Genomic DNA, 20,600 nt, shown 5'->3' on the forward strand with positions numbered 1-20,600 from the left:
CTACGGGGACTGGATCACTTGAGTTGACGAAGCATTTCCGTGATATTCGTGTGCTGAGTGAACCTACCTATCTTCTTTTAATCCTACCTACTGGGAATCCCAAACACTCGCGCAGAGCTCAAAACAGATCGCAGAAGTGTTCTGTAGGCGCTCTCCTTTATAAACGATCCACGTTTCCCTTAAACTTTCCCTTCCCTACTACCCACCTCCTCATGTGCTCATTACATTTTATGTCGCTTTGCAACGTTACGCCTACATATTTAATCGACGCGTTGGTATTCGAACATTAGACGTTTGATGGCGAGCTGCTATTCACCACACTAAATAGAAATTCTGTCCAAGTCACGCTGTACCCTCCTACATTCATTCCGTGAGAGACTTTCCCGCACACTACAGCATCATCAGCGAGCAGACGCAAATTGCTGCCCATCCTATTAGTCAGGGCGTTTAAATGTAGACAGACCAAGAGCGGTCCTCTCACACTTTGCTGGGGCCCTCCAGATCTTCGGCCACGATGAAAACTCACCACCCAGGACGACGTACTGGGTTCTATTACTTACTAAGTCTTCGAGCCATTCACATAGCTGAGAACAATGTTTATGTTTTTACTGTTGTGTAAAAATTGAAATGAGTGTGTGATAACAGCTTATAATAAAGTACCGTAAAATCTGTAACCATGCACTATTCATATTCTTTATTAAGAAAAAAATTGGACACACCGATTTCGAAACGAAGGGGCATCCACTGAGTGCTGTTCATGTTTAAAATTACATATATCATGCGAAGTCCATGCGATGTTTCGTTTTTTCGCCTCAACGAAAGATTAGCCTACACCGTAAGCACTGCATAAGGTATATACAATCTTAAAAGTGAACAGCCGACTGAAGATGAAAACTTTGTTCGTAAGAAAGTGTTAGCAACAGTAGCTGTTGCTGCTTCTACTGCACTATAAGAATTAACCTGTATTTATGCTTCTCCTTTGGCTGATAGATGCCAATTATCTCTAGTCTAGAAGCCGCTATGCAGTCCCCATACACCGAAGAAGGTGGTGTAGGCCTGCCATAGAGAGATGTTATAAACATATCTTGTACCTTTTTCGTGAAACACAGGCTTTTACACTATCTTAAAATGCAAACTTGTGAATACAATATGCTTAACTTACAAATGCGAATGGATTTCAAGCTTTTCCGGCGAGTGTATATCTACAAGATGAATCCGAAGTCCAATGTCGAAATTTCGGAGGCTGTTACGATAGATGCTGCGGGAACATATCTCTCTACGTTCTCTATTTCTACGTATTGTTTCCCACAACTGCTTGCATTAAACGAGTGATTCAAATTGTCTCATTAATCCCGAGGCCAAATGAGGCGCCAGTACTACCCAACATTTAATAGTTCAAGAGCGATTGTAATTTTTGCAGACTATGATAAGTTTTTAAAGAAAGTTTCCACTTGGAAGTGCATTTTAAATCCATATCACGCCACAAATGCCTTAGTTTCTTCGTGAAATCTGTTTTCGATGAGACAAGACATTAAAACACCACCAAGATTCCAAAAACATGTTAACATATGTTTAATAACGGTCAGGCAGTTTTAGATACTAGAAAAAACCATAACACATAGTACTTACATCTGGAGTTGCATACTACAAACTTACTCAAGCATATAGTCATTTAAAACGAATTACTCACTTTCTTCGTGAAGCAACGAACAGTTGCAGAACACCGACATTACACTGCGCAGCGCAGTTCGTGTACCTGGCCCAAGGAGAGTCGAAGATCCTTGATTTGCCCTCTCGCTAAGAGAAGTGGAATATCTGTGAGACTCCATATATGGTCTTCGCTCTGAAGGCGAATGTTCATTGCGTCGTGGTGACTTGTGACATTATTGTGAGGGAAGAGAAGTCTCCTATGACTGTTTTCGCTTTGTTGCGGCAAGTGATACAAGAAGCAATGTCTTTCCTATACTGCTACGTGGTGAAGAAGTCGCGCAGAACTTGTAAGTACTAATCTCGCATTTTCCTTTTCGTTAAAAGCAAGCAGTTGTGCCTGGTGCTGAATTCGCGCGCTTTATATGTCAAAACATTGCGAAAGTGCAGGTTAGAATGGGATATATAGCAAAAATGTGACTTTTGCAAGTTCCATTAAGCAAATAAAAATAACGAGTCGCAACAGGAAAAGATTTTTGTATTTTAAAACGGTAAGAACTATGTACGTTTTATCAAATTTTTATAACGTAATGTAAAATGTACTCCAATCTCGATTCCGTCAGAGAAAGTTTTCGTAATTTCTTCAGTTACAAATGCTGTTGGTGTAGTTTTGAAATTGTTTTCTAATTATTATTGTGATAATTAGTAGATTTTATTGAAGTTTTAAATAAAATATTTGGTTAGGGGAAAAAAATACATGCATCAAAATGTAAGACGTCTGTTTTGTGAAGTTTGTCCCGTATTTGCGATAACATGTTCCATAAAACTTTTTGATTGTGTGAAGTAGTAATTTTTTTTTTCCGTGTTGTACTACGATAAGGTATAAAAATATGAGGAAGTGGAACATCGGTGGGAAGAAAATAACCTTTTTATTCGTCATTACATTTTGTATTCGGTTCCGTAATATCCTAAACGTTTGAGGTGAATAAGATACTTCAGTTCGGAACCGCGCTGCTGCTGCGGTCGCAGGTTCGGTTAGGTTAGTGGTGTTTAACGTCCCGTCGACAACGAGGTCATTAGAGACGGAGCGCAAGCTCGGGTTAGGGAAGGATGGGGAAGGAAATCGGCCGTGCCCTTTCAAAGGAACCATCCCGGCATTTGCCTGAAACGATTTAGGGAAATCACGGAAAACCTAAATCAGGACGGCTGGAGACGGGTCGCAGGTTCGAATCCTGCCTCGGGCATGGATGTGTGTGATGTCCTTAGGTTAGTTGGGTTTAAGTAGTTCTAAGTTCTAGGAGACTGATGACCTCAAATGTTAAGTCCCATAGTGCTCAGAGCCATTTGAACCACTTTTTTGGGATAAAACATGAAACACCCAGGATTTACAATAATGTAGCATAACATCTCTTGTTGGCATACTGAAGGTGTTACCAAGGCACCGCATAGTGAGTGCTCTTTGCAGCATTTCGTGGCGTTCCACATCAAGTAATTTTGTACAGGAAATTCCGGGCCGCGGTGGTCGAGAAAAAGTTTAAAACTGGCCATAGAGAACTGCTTCTTAGTACCTGTCTGGACATGTATATACGTGCAGATAATTGTAATGAAGTATTTTATTTGTTTGAACGCATGCCTAATCATTGTATGACCCAAGCTTTCTGAAATCCAGTAATAATCACAAATCCTTGAACGTTGTTTGCAAACAGAGCAGCTATTAGGTCTACGCCAACGACTAAGGGTGTTTTGCATACGTGTGTTTTCGTACAACTCACCCTCCCCCCGCCCCGTCTGTTGTAAATTACAAAACCATAGTGTTGCGTTGAAGGTAACTTTTAAGAGTGTAATATTGATGCAGGTATCTAGAGCCATTTATCAGGCATTTCCTCATTTTTGGAACACTGTGTGCTCAGTGATAAAGTTTGCTTAATACTAATCTAAAACACTACCTACTATATAAGGGTGAAGTCATTCTTTCAGTGTTGCAAGTACCAATAAATAAGAGCACTTACAAAACCCCTTTAACTAATAAATCAAACAGTAACATTTTATTATATACAAAAATTTAATGAGCTTTAGGAATAAACCCAGTGCGCAAGTTTCTGAAGATTTTTTTTCCTTTCATTTGTACATGCAATCTTTTTGTTAAGATGGGCCGAGCACTTTCACTATTAATTCTGGCCTTTAAGGAATCTGGGTAAAATATTCTTATTGCCACCAAGAGCGTTTATCTCCTTATCTGATAGTGTCCGGAAAAAATGAAAACATCCTAATTTGATAGCTTACAAAAATTATTTCTTAAGATGAGAAATAAACATTTAGATACACGGTAAATAAGGTGTAAAAACAATAAAACTATGTAGTAAGTGTAAACAAACAAATTTATTACAAAAAACGCTATTCTTGTATTATAAATTTTTTACATTATTTCACATGTCAAAGTTTTAACCAAGTTATATTGTACAAAAAACAATTAAGATAATTTGTGCTTACCTTTCTGTTTCTCAGTCATTATTTGACTCGCTTTCGGGAAAAAAATAAATAAATGCATGCGCAAGAAACATCTAGCTGATATGCATAGCTCGTTCATTACAGTTTTGTGCTAGTGAGCGTATATTCTTTGTTCCCATCGAAGTACCAGGTCAGAAATCCTGTGTGAAAGCGGTTCAGCTAAGTGTTGAGCCGTTTCTAGTAGCTGCATTTGGGTTTTGTTTTGCAGTTAGAGCCACTGCCTTTCGATCGCCGTAGGCCGCATCAAAGACTTTGGTGTTTGTAAAAGCAGACCTTGAAAAGGGGAGGTCAAAGGACGCTGGTTCAGGAATTAATTCATGTTCCTTTGATATCAACCTATCAGTTATTTCCTTATCATCGCACACTTCGAAATACTTTTGACTGCATGCAGCTGCTGCCAACCTATACGACGTAAACAGCAATTGTGTTGGACTCAGTCAAGGGAGGGGCGGATCGGAACTGGAAACTGAAGGGAGGAAGTAAACTAAGCAATGTTTTCGGTCGTTCGATGAGACGCGGTTCGCACGGTTCACTGCAGGAGTTCAGAACTAAAGAAGAATAGGCCCTAGGAGCGGTCTTTAGCGAGACATTCCATCCGTGGTCATTGGAACTGCTGACAGCCAGAAACAAATTTTTAATGCCAGTATATGTGATATTATGTGAAGAGAAACGCGCTGCCTGCTAGTAACAGGGAACTGTCTTCCTGAGCACTTGCCGTGTAATTCACTAAGGCTGGTTTAGAATTTCGTAAAAAGAAATAGAATGTGCGGGGTAATATAAAGAAATTGCCCACATGATTTGCGGCCGTCTGAGGCAGAATCTGGCAGTGAGCCGGGTGTTTACCTAGTCGGGTGTGTGGGAAACCGCCTAAAACCCAGATCCAGGGTCACCGGCCCCCGCCGTTCATTCGCCGGACGGATTCGATGCGGGGCCAGCAATTCTCCCCGTGTCCGGGAAGCGGGCGCTTTTAACACGCTCGGCAATCCGGGGCGGGTTCTCGCGCCGAAGTAACATTTGTTGTCAACGTTCGCGGTTTTGGATGTGCATTTGAAGCCGTCGCAGCTCCTTCAGTGCGCGAGGTATCGCAATATTGCTGTCAGTCTTTAGATTAGTAATTTATGGTGTTAGAAGCCAAGATCGTTTGATGTGAAATAGTTTATTTCGTGACCAGTTTCGACACTAATTACCTCTCATCCTCGGTTTCTAAGAGCTCCCAGAAATATAATTAAACACCAGTCTTGTCGACACAGTGACAACATGCTCCAAATATAATAATGCAGCTCCACACTAGTTTGTTAAGGTCGGTAAATAAATTATCCATAGCGGCAATACGGAGTACAGGAGCATTCAATAGGTACATCTTCGGCGCATCACCCTGACTGATGTATCTGTTTCTGCTTGTGCGCACAGCCCACCCTCGTGGCGATCAGCGGTTAACTACCGGCGACGTTTTCTAGCGAGGTATGGCTCTACTGTGCGAGTCTACTATGCCGCATCGGTGAAGTTACGGAATCGTCCTAATTTCTGAAGGGTCTATTTAAGGGCGTACAAACCTCACTGTTGGCCGCGGGGCATGACGGGAATTCGTATGCGCATTATAGATTGGTTTAGCGACGAAGCCCACTTTCATTTGGATGGGTTCGCCAATAAATCAAATTGGCGCATTTGGGGGGCAGAAAACCCGCATTTCGCGATCGACAAGTCCCTTCACCCTGTGTGGTGTGCAGTGTCCAGCCACCGAATAATCGGTCCGATATTCCTCGATGGCGCGGTGACTACCGTACGGTTTGCGAAGGTTTTGGAAGATGATTTCGTCCCCATTATCCATGTAGTTACCCGGATTTGGACAAGATGTGGTTCATGCGGGACCTCATGGAAGCAGGAGAGTGTTGGATGTCCTGGAGGAGCGCTTTCTGGCTCTGAGGTACACAGAGGCCACTGGCATGGCCGTCGATTGGCAGGCGTACCAAATTTGTCATAACATAAATCCGAATATCTGTAGTGACGTTTACATGTTGGACAAAGTACTTTGTAACCAATTTACTTTTGTTTCATCCTGTAGGTAATTGGTAATTCGAATGTCGACAAATCGAAATGGTGGTCCGATTTTTTTTGTTATAGAAATTGACACTGTCGAGATATTAGTCCTGGGGATTCCAAGACTTTCCATAATGTTCGAGTTTCAAACTTGAAGTCGGATAACAAATGACGAAAGAAAATTTGTGTGTGTGAAATAACAATTTAACCAGACTCATTTTTTCTCCTTTGCTCGCACTGCGAAATCTTGTCTCGTGGAAAATGTCATTATTCTGCGTCAACGGGAAATATCGTGTAGGTTCTGACGAGTGACAAGTTTGTTTGCGTGGCCATCCTCCACAGCAAGCACAGAAAAACTTGATTTGTAAATAAAACCGCCTTTCTTGCTGCAACTTAATGTATTTTTCCCAGACGCGTTTCGCCCTTTTCTTACTCTAAGGCATCTTCAGTGGGGTCTAGAACGATACAATTTGTCACTTTTAGATTGTCAAACAGTTCACGAACTTTTTTTCTTTTTCACATCAGAAAGCGCGACGTGAACTGTTCGATAATCTAAAAATAACAAAACTGTATCGTTCGAGATCCCACTGAAGAAAAAGGCGAAATGGGCCTGGGAAAAATACATTAAGTTGCAGCAAGAAAGGCAGTTTTATTTACAAAACAGCTATTTGATGAGCGAGTATCAAAAACAAAATGCGACGCAAATGGCCGTATCTTCTGATTGCATTGACTTAGAAGCTTCACGTTTCTACATCGTTAGGGGACAGTAGAATTTAATATTTGGCATAAGTTTCAACTTTATACGTCTACTCGTTCCTGAGAAAAAGGGTGAATTCTACACATCTACATATCCCCCCCCCCCCCCCCAAATAATCGGGGTGGAGAGTTTACCGTTGTGTAGCTAATTGGGAAACTAGTGTAATGCTGTGGACCGCTATAGATTTCACAGATCCACTGCAGAACAGACATTGCGTAGGACGGGAAAGCGAGCGCCGAGCTAGTATCAACCGACCAATTTGCGGCTATTTACAGGAGCTGGGCATATCAGACACGGTATTCGGGCTGGCGGTGGAAGCTGTGTCGGGTGGTCGGCGCCAATGGAGAGAATGGTAGCGGGGAGGGGACGGAAGCAAAGAAGCAAGGGGGGGGGGGGGCGGGGGGGAAGGCCCAACGGAATTGATTGCGGGCCCGGGCAGTGCCGGCAGATTGTAGTGCCCCCTTATTTATTGGCCGCGCCGTAGTACCTCCCCCTGCCAGGCAGCACACGCACGCTGTCTCGCGACCGCCCCCTCCCCCCACATCTTGCCGCAAGATGCGAGTGTGATTTGTCGTAGCTTCGCTCTGGTGGCCAGTAGCGGGGCTGGTTCTGGCTCGCTGCCTACGCACTCCGCTTCCCAAACTCCTGTTCCTCCACTGCTCTCTCCCGTTTCATTCAAATCCTTTTTCCAGCGCTGGTCCCGAGATGCGAGGGGAAAAAAAAGAGTATAGGTTTTTAAGTCGTCTTTCGTATTTACAAGTTTATCCAGATAGACGTATTCTGTGACGCTTTGCAGTTGTATACTTCTATTCCCCGCCGGCGTCCATTCATTCATCACGCCATGGTTTTGTCCAGTTCATTTCTTCTAATTGTGACTTTGGTCATGCGTTCTCGACATTCGTCCCACCGAGCGAGGTGGCGCAGTCTGGAGGACCAATTTCCAAAACAGCGTCCGGCCATCCTGATTTAGGTTTTCCGCGATTTCCCTAAATCGCATCAGGCAAATGCCGGGATGGGTCCTTTGTAAGAGCACGGCCGACTTTCTTCCCCATCCTTCCCTAATCCGATGGGACCGATGACCTCGCAGTTTGGTCTCATCCAACCATTTCTGTTCCACTAAACAAGAAACATATCCGCATTCGAGAATACGAACAACCATGAGCTGAATAAGGGAATGAATATTTTTAGTCGGACCAGGCCTCGAACCCCGATTTCCCTCTTTACGCGAGCGGTCGCCTTAAACCGCTTCGGCTATTGTGGACGACTCAAAGCCAGACCCAGACTGCCATATGCCGTCATTCCTGTGTCACAAACTGTACGCGTACACATACACACATCAAAAAAGTTTTGCATCACCCCGGCTCCCAGAACTCCTGAAGACGGACGTTGACTGTGGATATTGTATCACAGACACAGTCCCTCTGACTGATCAGAGATGTCACTAAACCCACCCAAAGATGTAAGCATCCATGCACGAGCAGCGCCTATTAGACGGAGGGGGTCCGACAGCCGATCAGTTCCAGTCATTCCACCAGGAAGGAGGTACGCGGCTCGTGTGTTCAACCATGCCTTCGCGGTAAATACCGCGGTTCGATCGTGTCCGCATTGTTACTTCGTGCCAGGAAGTGTCCAGGCGTGTCTGAGTGAGCCAAAGCGATGTTGTTCGGACGTGGAGAAGATAGAGATAGAAACTGTCAATGACTTGCCTCGCTCAGGCTGCCCAAGGGCTACTCCTGCAAAGGGCTTCTACTGCATTGGATGACCGCTACCTACGGATTATGGCTCGGAGGGACCCTGACAGCAACGCCACGATGTTGGATGATGCTTTTCGTGCAGCCACACGACGTCGTGTTACGACTCAGACTGTGCGCAATAGGCTGCATGATGCGCAACTTCTCCCGACGTCGATGGCGAGGTCCACCTTTTCAACTACATCATACAGCGCGGTACAGATGGGCCCAACAACATGCCGAATGGACTGCTCAGGATGAACCGGTCAGGCTGAACGCAGCGAGTGCAGCAAGGTGGACGTTCCCTGCTGTTTTCGGGTGGCGTTATGTGGGGCCGATGTACGCCGCTGGTGGTCGTGGAAGGCGCCGGAACGACTGTACGATACGTGAATGCCATCCTCCGACCCATAGAGCAACCATATCGCAGCATATTGGCGAGGCACTCGTCTTCACGGACAATTCGCGCCCCCATCGTGCACGTCTTGTGAATGACTTCCTTCAGGGTAACGACATCGCTCGACTAGAGTGGCCAGCATATTATCCTTACATGAACCATATCGAATATGTCTGGGATAGATTGAAAAGGGCTGTTTATGGACGACGTGACGCATCAACCACTCTGAGGGATCTACGCCGAATCGCCGTTGAGGAGTGGGACAATCTGGACCAACAGGGCCTTGATGAACATGTGGATAGAATACAGTCAAGCATCAATGCAAGAGGACGTGCAACTGGATATTAGGCGTATCGCTGTGTACAGCAATCTGGACCACCACCTCTGATGGTCTCGCTGTATGGTGGTACAACATGCAATGTGTGGTTTTCATGAACAGTAAAAAGGGCGGAAATTATGTTTATGCTTATCTCTATTCCAATATTCTGTACAGGTACCGGAACTTTCGAAACCGAGAAACTTTTTTTTAATGTGTGTATTATGTAATGAATTATGGATACGATAGAAGCATATATACATATACACGGACCGAATGTTGCTACCTCCTTCACCACGAAATTGATACGAATGTTGCTTTCCTTGTAATGACAAGAATGGACCTATAGATTACGACTTCTCTTGGCTTTTACAAACTGCGGCAGGAGTAGTCAGTATTCAGGGATGTGGTATGAACGATCATTCTAAGGAAAACTTCAAAATTCATACCTTCAGAGCTACCAATACTTGTTCAGCAGAAATGTGTTTCACAGTAGCGTAGATGAACAAGTGCTTATAGTTCTTAAGGTATGCACTTTTGAACCCATGTTTATCAAACGTCTTTCTTGTTTTGGTCCGTACTACCATCTGTCAAAAAAATGGAAAGCAAAGAGATTTGGTTCACAACACCAAAGATCAAGAAGCGCTCTCGCAATTTATAAGGTATGCATTTTAAAGCCCGTGTTTATTAGACTTTTTGCTTATGAAGATAGTTGTGATATCCTTGAATACTGACCATTCCTCCTCTGACACCGTGTATAAAATTTCCAAGCGATTAGGAAAGATAAAAAGAAAACGTTTTATGTTACAACAGTGTCACAGGTGCACGGTTTCTCTGCTAGGAATCCATTTACGTTTCGTCGCCAGTGATGTTGAGAGACGGTATTCAAATTGCCGTGTAAGAGGGAGGTACAGTTAGAGTGGAAAGGGTCAAAATTAAGTGCTGTTTGTCGTGGAAGTTGTCGAGAAGAGGTCGCCGCTTTTTGTAATGGCAGACACACGTCATCTTTCCGCCTCGTGTTTCTGTTGGCTTCTGTGCGTTCTCCCGACCTCGAAAGAGACTACCAGTGTGTGTGTGTGTGTGTGTGTGTGTGTGTGTGTGTGTGTGTGTGTAGAGGGGGGGGGGGGGGAGGTGGAGGAGCGAAAAGGTTCACGCAAGCAGGGCGGCAAACTCGCGTCGGACGGGCCAAGTCCCTAATCGGAACATTAATTTCATGACCCTCGCTTCAGGGGATGTAGCCGGGGTAGACTGCTGGATGTAGAGAGAGAGAGAGAGAGAGAGAGAGAGAGAGAGGAGGGGGAGCGCCGGCGTCTGGCGTCCCCCGCGGGTGCGCCCTGGATCCTGCATTATTCATGATGCCGCGCCGCTGGAGAACTGGAAGCTGTGCCCTGCCAGCCGGGAGCTCCCCGGAGTGTATCTACATCGACACTTCGTGACTTACACTACGCCACAGCGTCTGCGCCCGCCTCCCACCTTCACACTAGAAACACGTGCCGAGCAACCGATCTAATTCTATGGTGGAACGAGGCGCACCGAGAAGTTTACAACTTCCAGAGTGAATCTCTCTTTATTTTGTAGCGGAGTGTGCGCTGATGCAAAACTTACTGGCAGATTAAAACTTTGTGCCCGACGAGGACCCGAACCAGGGACCATTTCCTTTCGTGGGCGAGTGCCTAACTGAACGAGCTAACCGAGCCCTTCCAGCTTAACGTCCGCCAGTACCTCCTACCCGTAGAGAATGTATATCTCCTGCACCTGTTCTCAGCAGCAAACTGGAGTAGGCACGCGATTTTGGGACGATGCTACTTTTCTACTATTTGCGGTAACAGCTAAGCTTAAATGATTTGTTAAATTTACGAAACTAAAAACTTGGAAGATTATGAAGTATTCGCCTTGTTTCTGCACTTCGGGTTTTAGTAACAGCTATTTTGCAGTATTGTCGTTGCTACGGATGTAAAGTGGAATATGTGGAAGGAGGATCAGTTACTTTTTCATACGTATATAAAACAAATGTGTAGTTGTTAATGTCATACTGATATGAGGCGCTTTGTGAGTTGAAAAATATCCGAGGCACGGCATTATAAAGACCTGTATTGTAGAGAGAATTTCTGCGCCTTTATGGTCATATATATATTAGTGCTTTCTTCAAATGCTGATTCAATTTATACACGACAGCCAGTAATTTCCTCCAGTTTACGCAGCTTCTCAAACCCTTTTGTGTATAAGTAATTCTGCGCGACACAGTTTTGTGCTGAATCTCATTGTAACGTGATCAGGACAGACATTCAACAATATGACTAAGTGCAATAGAAAACGTAAAAAAATGTTGCTGGCTCTTACTTCTTATTCCTGTTACTGAAAAAACGTAAATGGAGTGAAATCCGAGCTTAGATGCCGTGGTGAAAGAGCACAATACTATCGCTGTTCCCAATATTAAGCCAACTTCAGTTCCTGTATCAAATCAGCAAGATGTATGCAAATCACTTCTACAAAGTTTCACGGTACTTTTGAAAGTCATCTATATGGCTGCAAAGTAATAACATTCAAATTGCACAAAGCGCTACACGGGCTAAAATGCACCATCCCAGAATCATGTGACTTGAGCTGTAGGAGATGTTACGGGCAGAATTCTCGTTCTGCGCATGCGAATGCTCACTCCTTAGAAATTTATAATATATGCTGCTAGTCTTTGAAACATTGCTCTTATACCATTTTTTTGGACATTTTCATTTACACAGTCAGTGTTGTATGGTGCTTGCCGCACTGGTAAGACGCCGCTTCCGGGATTCGAGGAGGGGTTTCAGCTCCGGATGGTATCCACCCGATGTATGAACAACAAGGCCGGAGGGCCAGACTGAAGTTTTTAGCTCGTTTCACACATCTGATTACATGAATACCGGGCTGGTACCCACTTTCCCCTCTCAGTTACAGGAATTAGAGACATCTGACCACCTTCTACCACAAACGGTACCAAACCCAGAGTAAGATACTGACCCCGTGAAAGGATACGACGAGGAAGTAGAAAATATTAGTAATTAGCTTACGTCAGAGTGTATTACATTGCTTTTGTGTAACTTCCAACAAAATGCAATTCAAAGAAATCTAGGAACAAGTCATCCAAAAATTTGAGAAGTTTTTGATGTAAGACTCTCGCAACTTTGACAGCGTCGTAATTTAAGCGATTCGAAACCCAAAGTGTGCACTCACCATTAATATCTGACCGAGCACTGCAGTTGTGTACACCAGTCTGCAGACTGTGGCTGTGTGAGCGTGTAAATTAGGGAAATGCTGTTTCTTCTGGTTGTTTCCACCTGTGTTCAGGAAAATCAATTTTTCTTATTTGTTTCCCCTACTGGAAAATACTCGAGAACTGCCAAACGTGATGAACTGTAATCACTCCATTTGCAACGAATGCATAAGGTTCAAAATCGCGTGAATGGGTCCCATCTGCTCTATGCCAAAGTCACAAAAATCGGCGGGTGGCCGTATGTACAACTCTGCTTCCTCGCTATCAGTTGGCTCGATTGTTCCTGTCATGTGTCGCCACAAGTGACGAGAAATTAGTGTCTTTATGGTAACATAACGGAGAGCACGGAATGGTTGAGCTCAAATGAAGCAGCAGCTCCCCATACAAGGACCTCCATGCGTCCAGAAAAACTAATGTTATGCATCTGGTGTATTATGAATTGCTTCCCTGAGGTGTAAGCATCACATGGCATTTATTGTCAACAGCTGAGATGTCTTGCAGATGATAGTGACGGCCCGCGTTCTGCTAAACTGACAAAACACACTATACAGGAGATTGTACAGGAAGTCGTTCTGCAGCCACCTCATTTCGCCTGATCTTGCGCCGTCAGATTTTCACGTTTTCCACTCTCTATCAAACAACCTTCAAGGAACTTCCTTTCTGGTTGAAAATGAGCTCTAAAACAGGCCCCAACACGTTTTTTTTTTTTTTTTTCAAACAGACATAATTTGTACAGTTGCTGAATCGAGAAGTTAGCCCAGCGTTTGCAGACTGTTGTGAATAGTGAAGGAGAATATATTATTCGTGACTAAGGTCATTGTTACATTTATCTATTGCGTTTAGCAGACTTACGGAAAAAACTCTAGGAGCTTAGGCACCAACCCAGTTCCTATTCTTTAAAGAATCGGGGGTTTAATTGAAAATAGACTGATTCACGGGGAAAGTTTGTGGATATAATTTATTACAACAGCAGAAAGTCATCCAGGCGTAGATACTTAGTGCCGTTCGTGCAAAGCCGGGGCGTGTCGCTGGCACGAAAATGAATGTTTTTAGTTTGAGAATAAATGTAAAAAGGAGGAAACGAAATTGGTGAGACGGGAATATGTGTAAGCAGAGGTACGCCTTCGTGCTTTCAGGTGTCGCGGGCACGGCGAGAGCGAGTGGTGTCCAGCCCCTACGCCTCCAGCAGCAGCCGCCCCCAGCCACCGCCCCCAGCAGCTGCCACGGCTGCGCAGCCAACATGAAAGTGAGTCAACTCTTCAACTTGCACTCTCCTCCGCTTCACTTCTTGCACTGTCGTTCAGGCCCCTCTGGGCCGGGCACATTAGTTTTTCTGTAGTTTCTCCGTATTCACAAACTTGGCCCATTTTCTTCCTCACATTTGTCATATTCAAAGTTTTTCGTCTTTTCTTCATCTAACCACACTCGCGCTACACCTTTTTTTTTATGGTTACTGCAACTTTCCTCCGTTCATTCCATGCACATCTCTAATAAACGGTTATTCCTTCTCTTCCCCTTGCCTCCTTCCAAAATAGACGCTACTGCTTCCCATTTCAGAACAAATCTAATTTACTTTTTTCCCTCTTCATCATTTTGTGTGTGTGTGTGTGTGTGTGTGTGTGTGTGTGTGTGTGTGTGTGTGTGTGAGCACAGGCACATGTGTGCACTTTTTGTTCATAATTGTTCTAAATATTTTATGAGCTGCTTCCTCTCATTCTGTGTTTTCATTTCCTCTCAAATAAATTGTGCTTACCGCATTTCCACTAGTGTGATGCATTTTTCATGTCACTGTCACTTACTACACGCATTTCTTGTCCTACTGTTGCGATACCGTAACTTCTCATTTTTTTGCTGCCTTTTTCCCCTTATATATTTTTCAGTTATCAGCCATTATCACTTTCCTTCACATCATTTGTTTCCAAGTGATTCTTTTTGCCGAGGCTTTTGTACCGTGGCATTCATTTTGCATTCTCATCACTGTCATGTTTCAAATTTCACCGTCTTAAAGCTCCCATCTTTTCCTAAGTGTCATAGTTCTCCTCCATACCTTCCATTCTTTGTTTTTATAAGCATTAACTTAACAGGAAAATTACATGTTTTGGAGATTATTGCCATTGCTGCACTAATTCCTCCTTCTTCTTCTCCTCCCCCTCCTCCTCCTCCTCCTCCTCCTCATCCCCCCCTCTCCCTCTCCCTCCTCCTCCTCCTCCCTCTCCCTCTCCCTCCCTCTCCCTCTCCCTCTCTTTTTATGTCAAAAATTTTAGATTTAAGCTCTTTCTGTCTTTGTAACAGATTTGCATGTGGAGTTCTATCATTCATAAAAATCAATAGAAAAGTACTGACAATTTTTGCATAATTTGCTTATATTTTGTGTATGGCCATTAGGTAGCCCTGTAATTGTTCTTAATGTTATGCAAACAGACAGCGTCTATAGGTGACAATATTGCTACACTCACAAAAAGTATAGTATTGTAATCAAAGCATTTGTGTGCAGTTTTGTGTATTATTGCAAATGAGCATTTGCTTTAAGACAACACACCGCTGCATTAAGAAAGACAGGAGTTCAGTTTCATCTTTGGCAGTCATGATTTCTTAATGAAAATGTTTGGATGATTCCTTTAAAATGAACATGGATAATTTCCCCACCCTTTCCCAATGTGAGCCAAAGTTTCATTTCTAATGACATCACCAGTGACAGGATATTGAACTTTACTCTCCCTTCCTTCCTGCATCTATATACTTAGTGGTGATGACCAATCAAGCCTGTGGAATGTACAGGTCTACTACGGCCTAAAGCCAGCAGTGTTGATGTAAAGAACTGTATCTCACTGGTGAATCATCAAAGGTTTTTGTTTATAGATTCATCGTTTTCCACTCTCTCCCGCCTGTCTAGCTGTGGTTGTGATGTTTAAAGCTTTTCCGGCGTACTGATTGTTTCATAAAAACACGGGAGAACTGCCGGATATCAGTGGCAGGACGTTACTGATATCCGGCAGTTCTCCCGTGTTTTTATAGTTGTGGTTGTTTTGGTCATAGACTTCAACATTGATTTAAGGCAATCTTCCCTTCCCTGGAGATCGCTAGTTATCTTTTTCAGGACAATCGGTGCATTGTACATTACCAGTAATCTGTATTATATAATTTTGTTTGGAACTTCCACTGTCATTCTTTTCTTTCAAAATCTCTTCGACTACAGTTGTGAACATGTTCACATGGAGTCACATTGCAGTGCATGCCAAGCTGCTTCTCTCTCTCTCTCTCTCTCTCTCTCTCTCTCTCTCTCTCTCTCTCTCTCTCAAATTGATGTGTAGCCTATTGTTTCCATTCCTTATTTATAGCTTTTAATTAATCTGTGGATGTTAGCAGCAGTTAATTTTTTATGAGAAGCCTCTGCTTGTGCAGTGCACTACAGAAACTTGAAGACATTTTCCTTAATCACAAGTTTCACTCCTGTGACAGCAAACTTAGGTCTCCTCTTCGCGAGCCTTTTATCCTGGCCCAGAATTAATCCTCCCAGCAAGCCACTCCCCCCCTCCCACATTTCCAGTCGAGTGCCCTACCTCACAGTGCACCCTCGTCATTGCAGGTGAACCAGACTCCCGACGACCAGCTGCCGCTCATGTTCGGCAGCAGTGGAACGCGCTTCGGCTCCAAGTCGCGGCCGACCATGATCTCCGCCAAGTACCGGCTCAAGGAGGAGCGCCGTAAGGTGCTCAAGATATCTATCGGCAAGCTCAAGAAGATAGAGGACCCCGAGAGCTCGCTGAGGCGTTCTGTGCTCATCAACAACACAGTCAAGCGGTTACAGAAGGAGGCGCGCGAGGAGAAGATGATGAAGCAGCAGGTACGTTTTTCTCTCTTCGGCAATAACCCTCGTCTCCCTCCCGCAGCTCTGTCCAGTGACAGTACTTTGAACTCTCCAATACTACACAGGGCAATACAAAACTGTGCGTCTCTTGCTGCTACTTTTACGAATATTGCATTGCTCTGATAGATACTAAACCAGATGATGCCAAAGACAAGTAGAGTATCAAAGGGAATTATGCACAATGAACACCTAAAAATATGAGTGGTTAAATTATGCAGGTTGTAACTACTGCTGCACACTGTCACATTAAATTAAACCTGAAAACTTCTGCTATGATAAATGAAAGAAATTTTACCACACACAAAGTTGTCAGTGTGCAAGTTTAAAATATGTGTACCAAATCAAGTACAAATGTTGTGTTACGATAGGCGATATTCTCGACTGTGTTGTGAGTGTTGTCGAAAGTTGTTTAGTGTTAACATGTGCACACCCAAAGAATGCTTGACAGTGAAACAAATATTACCATAAAGTCATCACCAGTGTAAACAATTCAGAACTTCAAATTCTTGCTAAAGAACTTTGTCAGCTTCTACTTTTCCATTTTTTTTGTCCTTGACAGCTTTGTATTGTACAGCAAAGACCATCCACACACAGCACACTAGTAGCGTAGAAATTGAGTGTACAGATTGCATTTTAACAATGTGTGACCAATATAAGTTTTGACTAACTTAGGTATGTCCATTTGATGGATTTATATCACACACTTGAAAATGGCTACACAGCTGAACATATACAGTAGTGAAAAATGACAAAAAAGATTGTTCCGATTTACACTACAACAGCCAGTGTGGCCAGATATTGTCATTCGAGATGAGGAACTTTGGCTCGATGTAGTCAGATGAAAGAATTGTCAAAATGTTTAGGCAAGCAGCTAACAACAGTGTGGTGTGCCTGTTTCAGGTGCTGTACAACACTACCAGTAGCTGTTTCCTGGACGATCCAGATCCAGTCACGGCTTCAGTGCCGACAGCAACTACTACGACAACTCCCACGCTGACGGAAGCTTCTGTCGTGTCACCTCTGACGACCGGTGTCGTGGACCCACTGGTAACCCCAGCTTCCCCCGCAGTAGTCGGCACTGTGACTACCGTACCGTCCCCGAGCGGTGTCGATCCGTCTTCGGCCTCGATCACTTCCGTCGGCAGCGTATCCGGTACCTCGGCAACGGCGCCAACTGACAGCCGGAAGAGGCCACTCCTGGAGGACGACTGCTGTGACGTACTCAGCCAGTTCTACATGCCACCCACACCACGCATGCTCACCTCTATCGACGACGAGGACGAAGACGACGACGTCGTGGTCAACGTGGTGGACGTCGAGCCGCAGTCGGCGGACCCCGCGGCTACGGCTACCGGGACGTCAGCCGCACCTGCCGGTGACCCCACTTCGAGCCCCGCCACCTGTCCGATCGACTCCCGGGAGCTGTGCAGTCCCGCACCGGCAAAGAGGCCCAAGTTCGAGGTGGCCATCGAGGTGCCAGACCCGGCCACTGCGGAACTGGAAAGGCGACTCTTTTCGTGCGGGGGTGACGACTTGCGGAACAGCACGTGCTGCTGGTCCGCGACCACCGGCATCCCCAGGGTACCCGCGCCGCACACCGACGATCTGCGGCTCAGGTTTGCCGACAGCTCCAGGTCCGCGTCCTCTGGCAACTGCACCGAGTCCTCGACAGCAGAACAGCAGCAACAGCAACAGCAGCAGCAACCGCAGCAGTACTCTTGTGGGCACGCGTCCATTTTCGGAGAGATCCAGTCTGTCGTCTTCCACAGCTTGATCGCCTCACTCGAGTCATAACGGCGAAACTCTGGTGACGTGGAATTCGGTGGCAGCCCGAGTGACTGTCATAGAGAACTGTTCTGACGGTTGCTGTGTTGTATTGGACTCCTTTGAGACTGCACCTACTCCACAGAAAAGAAAATTTGATGTGCCGTTTGCAAAGGCCACGTGCACGTAAGTGGAGCAGGGTTGTTTGGCAAGCTAGAAAGTGTCTTTCGAACAGATACGACTGTCGACAGCTGTGGAAAGCCGATACTCGAGGCGACGTGTGAGACCGAACTCTCGTGTACAGCACTGAGCTATGTGATGCGGAGTTTGGTTAGTCTCCTTCCTGTAGTGAATTTCCTACACTGTAACATTATTTGTCACAAATATTGTGGGGTGGATTGAACGGGAGAGAAAAACACGTCCACATAAATAGCCTGGTGGTTAGGTATTGACTTCCAAGTGGTTAACATTTGGATCTTGTCGATACTGTGCTCCAAAAAAATGAGAGAAAAACTAGCGGCCCTTGTCTAGATCTTCTGTGAAATCACCACTGTCACACCTTTCCCAATTTTATTTTATCCTTTTGACATATTGGGAGTAGATAAAAAAAATGCTGTGGGGGGCACAGAATGTTAAAGGCAACTAAGTCAATAGCAGTTTAGTTAATGAAGGAAAGACTTCTTTATAGAACATTTAAAGGAAATTGGTTTGGGACGTTCTTGAGACATTTTGTGGACGAAACAGGCTGTGTAATGTACATAAATGATATATATAAAAAAATATATATATATTTTAAATTGTTCCACAGTTCTAAGAACTATGTCTAAACAGCCTGACTGTGCTGCTAGAAAGGCAGAATTTTTTTTTTTTTTTTTTTTTTTTTTTTTTAGAAATCATCGTGTCATATGTCAGTGTTCATAAAGAGTGAGGAAGAAAATATGTTTGAGGGGCCGAATACAATGCATTTCATCTAAAAAAAATGAGATATATGGATTTAATAAAGGCTCAGTATCTACATATTAACTTGCACTTGATTTACTGTGCTCACTGTAGTGTCTTTCTACAATAGATTTTCCGGATACTGTTTCATCTGTTGGAAAATCTTCTGATAAATGGTAGGAGCACATTTATCATAGCTTTCCTTTTTCACACAGTCTGTCAAATCATAAATTGTCTTTCTCTGAGGAGTTCCAGAAGTGCGCACTGTAGGCAATGGGGAGCAATTGGTCATTACTTGCACATTGCTGTTTTACTCCCTCAATGAACACAGTAATATTCTTTTTCTTTTTTTTAAATCTCTGTCGAATGATGCAGGCACTACCATGATCGTGCACTTTAATATTATGATTATTTTTGTTGGTATCTACTGGCACTAGGAAATCAAAATTTCTGTGGCATTGTGTGTATTATTAAGATAACAAAACAGCTTCCCTGGGCTCCCTTAGTGAAGTGGCTGTATCTTTCATGTAGAATGAGAACGTGCAGTTTGTCTGCAGGCTGTAGCTAATATTTCTCCTACGAAGTTATCTGCTCATATAAAGACTGTATGAAGAAAAATAAAAAATCAACTATTTATTTTCAAAAACCGAGCTTTTCGTAGATCGCTATTTGTGCTATGTAAAACTGTGGTTTATTGAAAGTACTAGTTCTGAAACTAGCACTTAATCCTTCTTATCTGAATGAGCTATTTTTTACTACCATTATAGATCAATATATATATCATAAACATACTAACATCTCGGTATTATTTTGGGTATGCGATGCTCACAGCTGCCAGAGTGTTAACTATTGTTGGTGATGCTAAATGTTGTAATGTGTTCCACTGAGAATTGTTATTAGATATTTTGCCGTATCTATTAGGAGTGTTGATGGAAATGTCCCACATAACATTCTATTCGTACATATATGGCATTTAGTGTACCCGATAAAATTGCAGTTGATGCGTCATTTGTATTGAGTGCTATTGACCTGCAGTCTTTGTGACTTCCATATTGTTTCCATAATATTACAAATTGTGTCACTGTAGCATGGTTCTGTTAAACATATTGTGTTGGTCATATTATCAGTAGGTGTTCAAAATATAATGAGTGTATAAAATTTATTTTGAGGATTTCTTTGTTTTATTTAATTTTTTGTGTAGAAAAATAAGAAACTTAATGTAGATTCAGAGAACTGCTGAGTACAGAAAGGCTTCTTAGACATCCCAAACTATATATCCCAATCAAGGAACAGATCGATCCACTAAGTAATAATCAGTGTTCATTTTGTGGGTTCACACAGAAGACCAATATGTCAGGGACCATTGGAATATTTTTGAAATCATTATCATGAA

The 20,600-nt window shown here is 43.7% G+C and overlaps 1 protein-coding gene across 1 annotated transcript in view; it reads left to right on the forward strand.

Annotated features, from left to right (window-relative positions):
• Nucleotides 1–19,146, forward strand: part of LOC126424968 (uncharacterized) — a 175,045-nt gene extending 155,899 nt beyond the window's left edge. The window contains exons 2-4 of the mRNA XM_050087847.1: nucleotides 13,773–13,882; nucleotides 16,223–16,480; nucleotides 17,405–19,146. Coding sequence (XP_049943804.1) covers nucleotides 13,877–13,882; nucleotides 16,223–16,480; nucleotides 17,405–18,298 — 1,158 coding nt within the window. The 5' untranslated portion in view covers nucleotides 13,773–13,876 and the 3' untranslated portion in view covers nucleotides 18,299–19,146. The remainder of the gene's footprint in view (nucleotides 1–13,772; nucleotides 13,883–16,222; nucleotides 16,481–17,404) is intronic.
• Nucleotides 19,147–20,600: the final 1,454 nt, after the last annotated feature.

Source organism: Schistocerca serialis, chromosome 10, assembly GCF_023864345.2.
Source record: "Schistocerca serialis cubense isolate TAMUIC-IGC-003099 chromosome 10, iqSchSeri2.2, whole genome shotgun sequence".
Taxonomy (NCBI): domain Eukaryota; kingdom Metazoa; phylum Arthropoda; class Insecta; order Orthoptera; family Acrididae; genus Schistocerca; species Schistocerca serialis.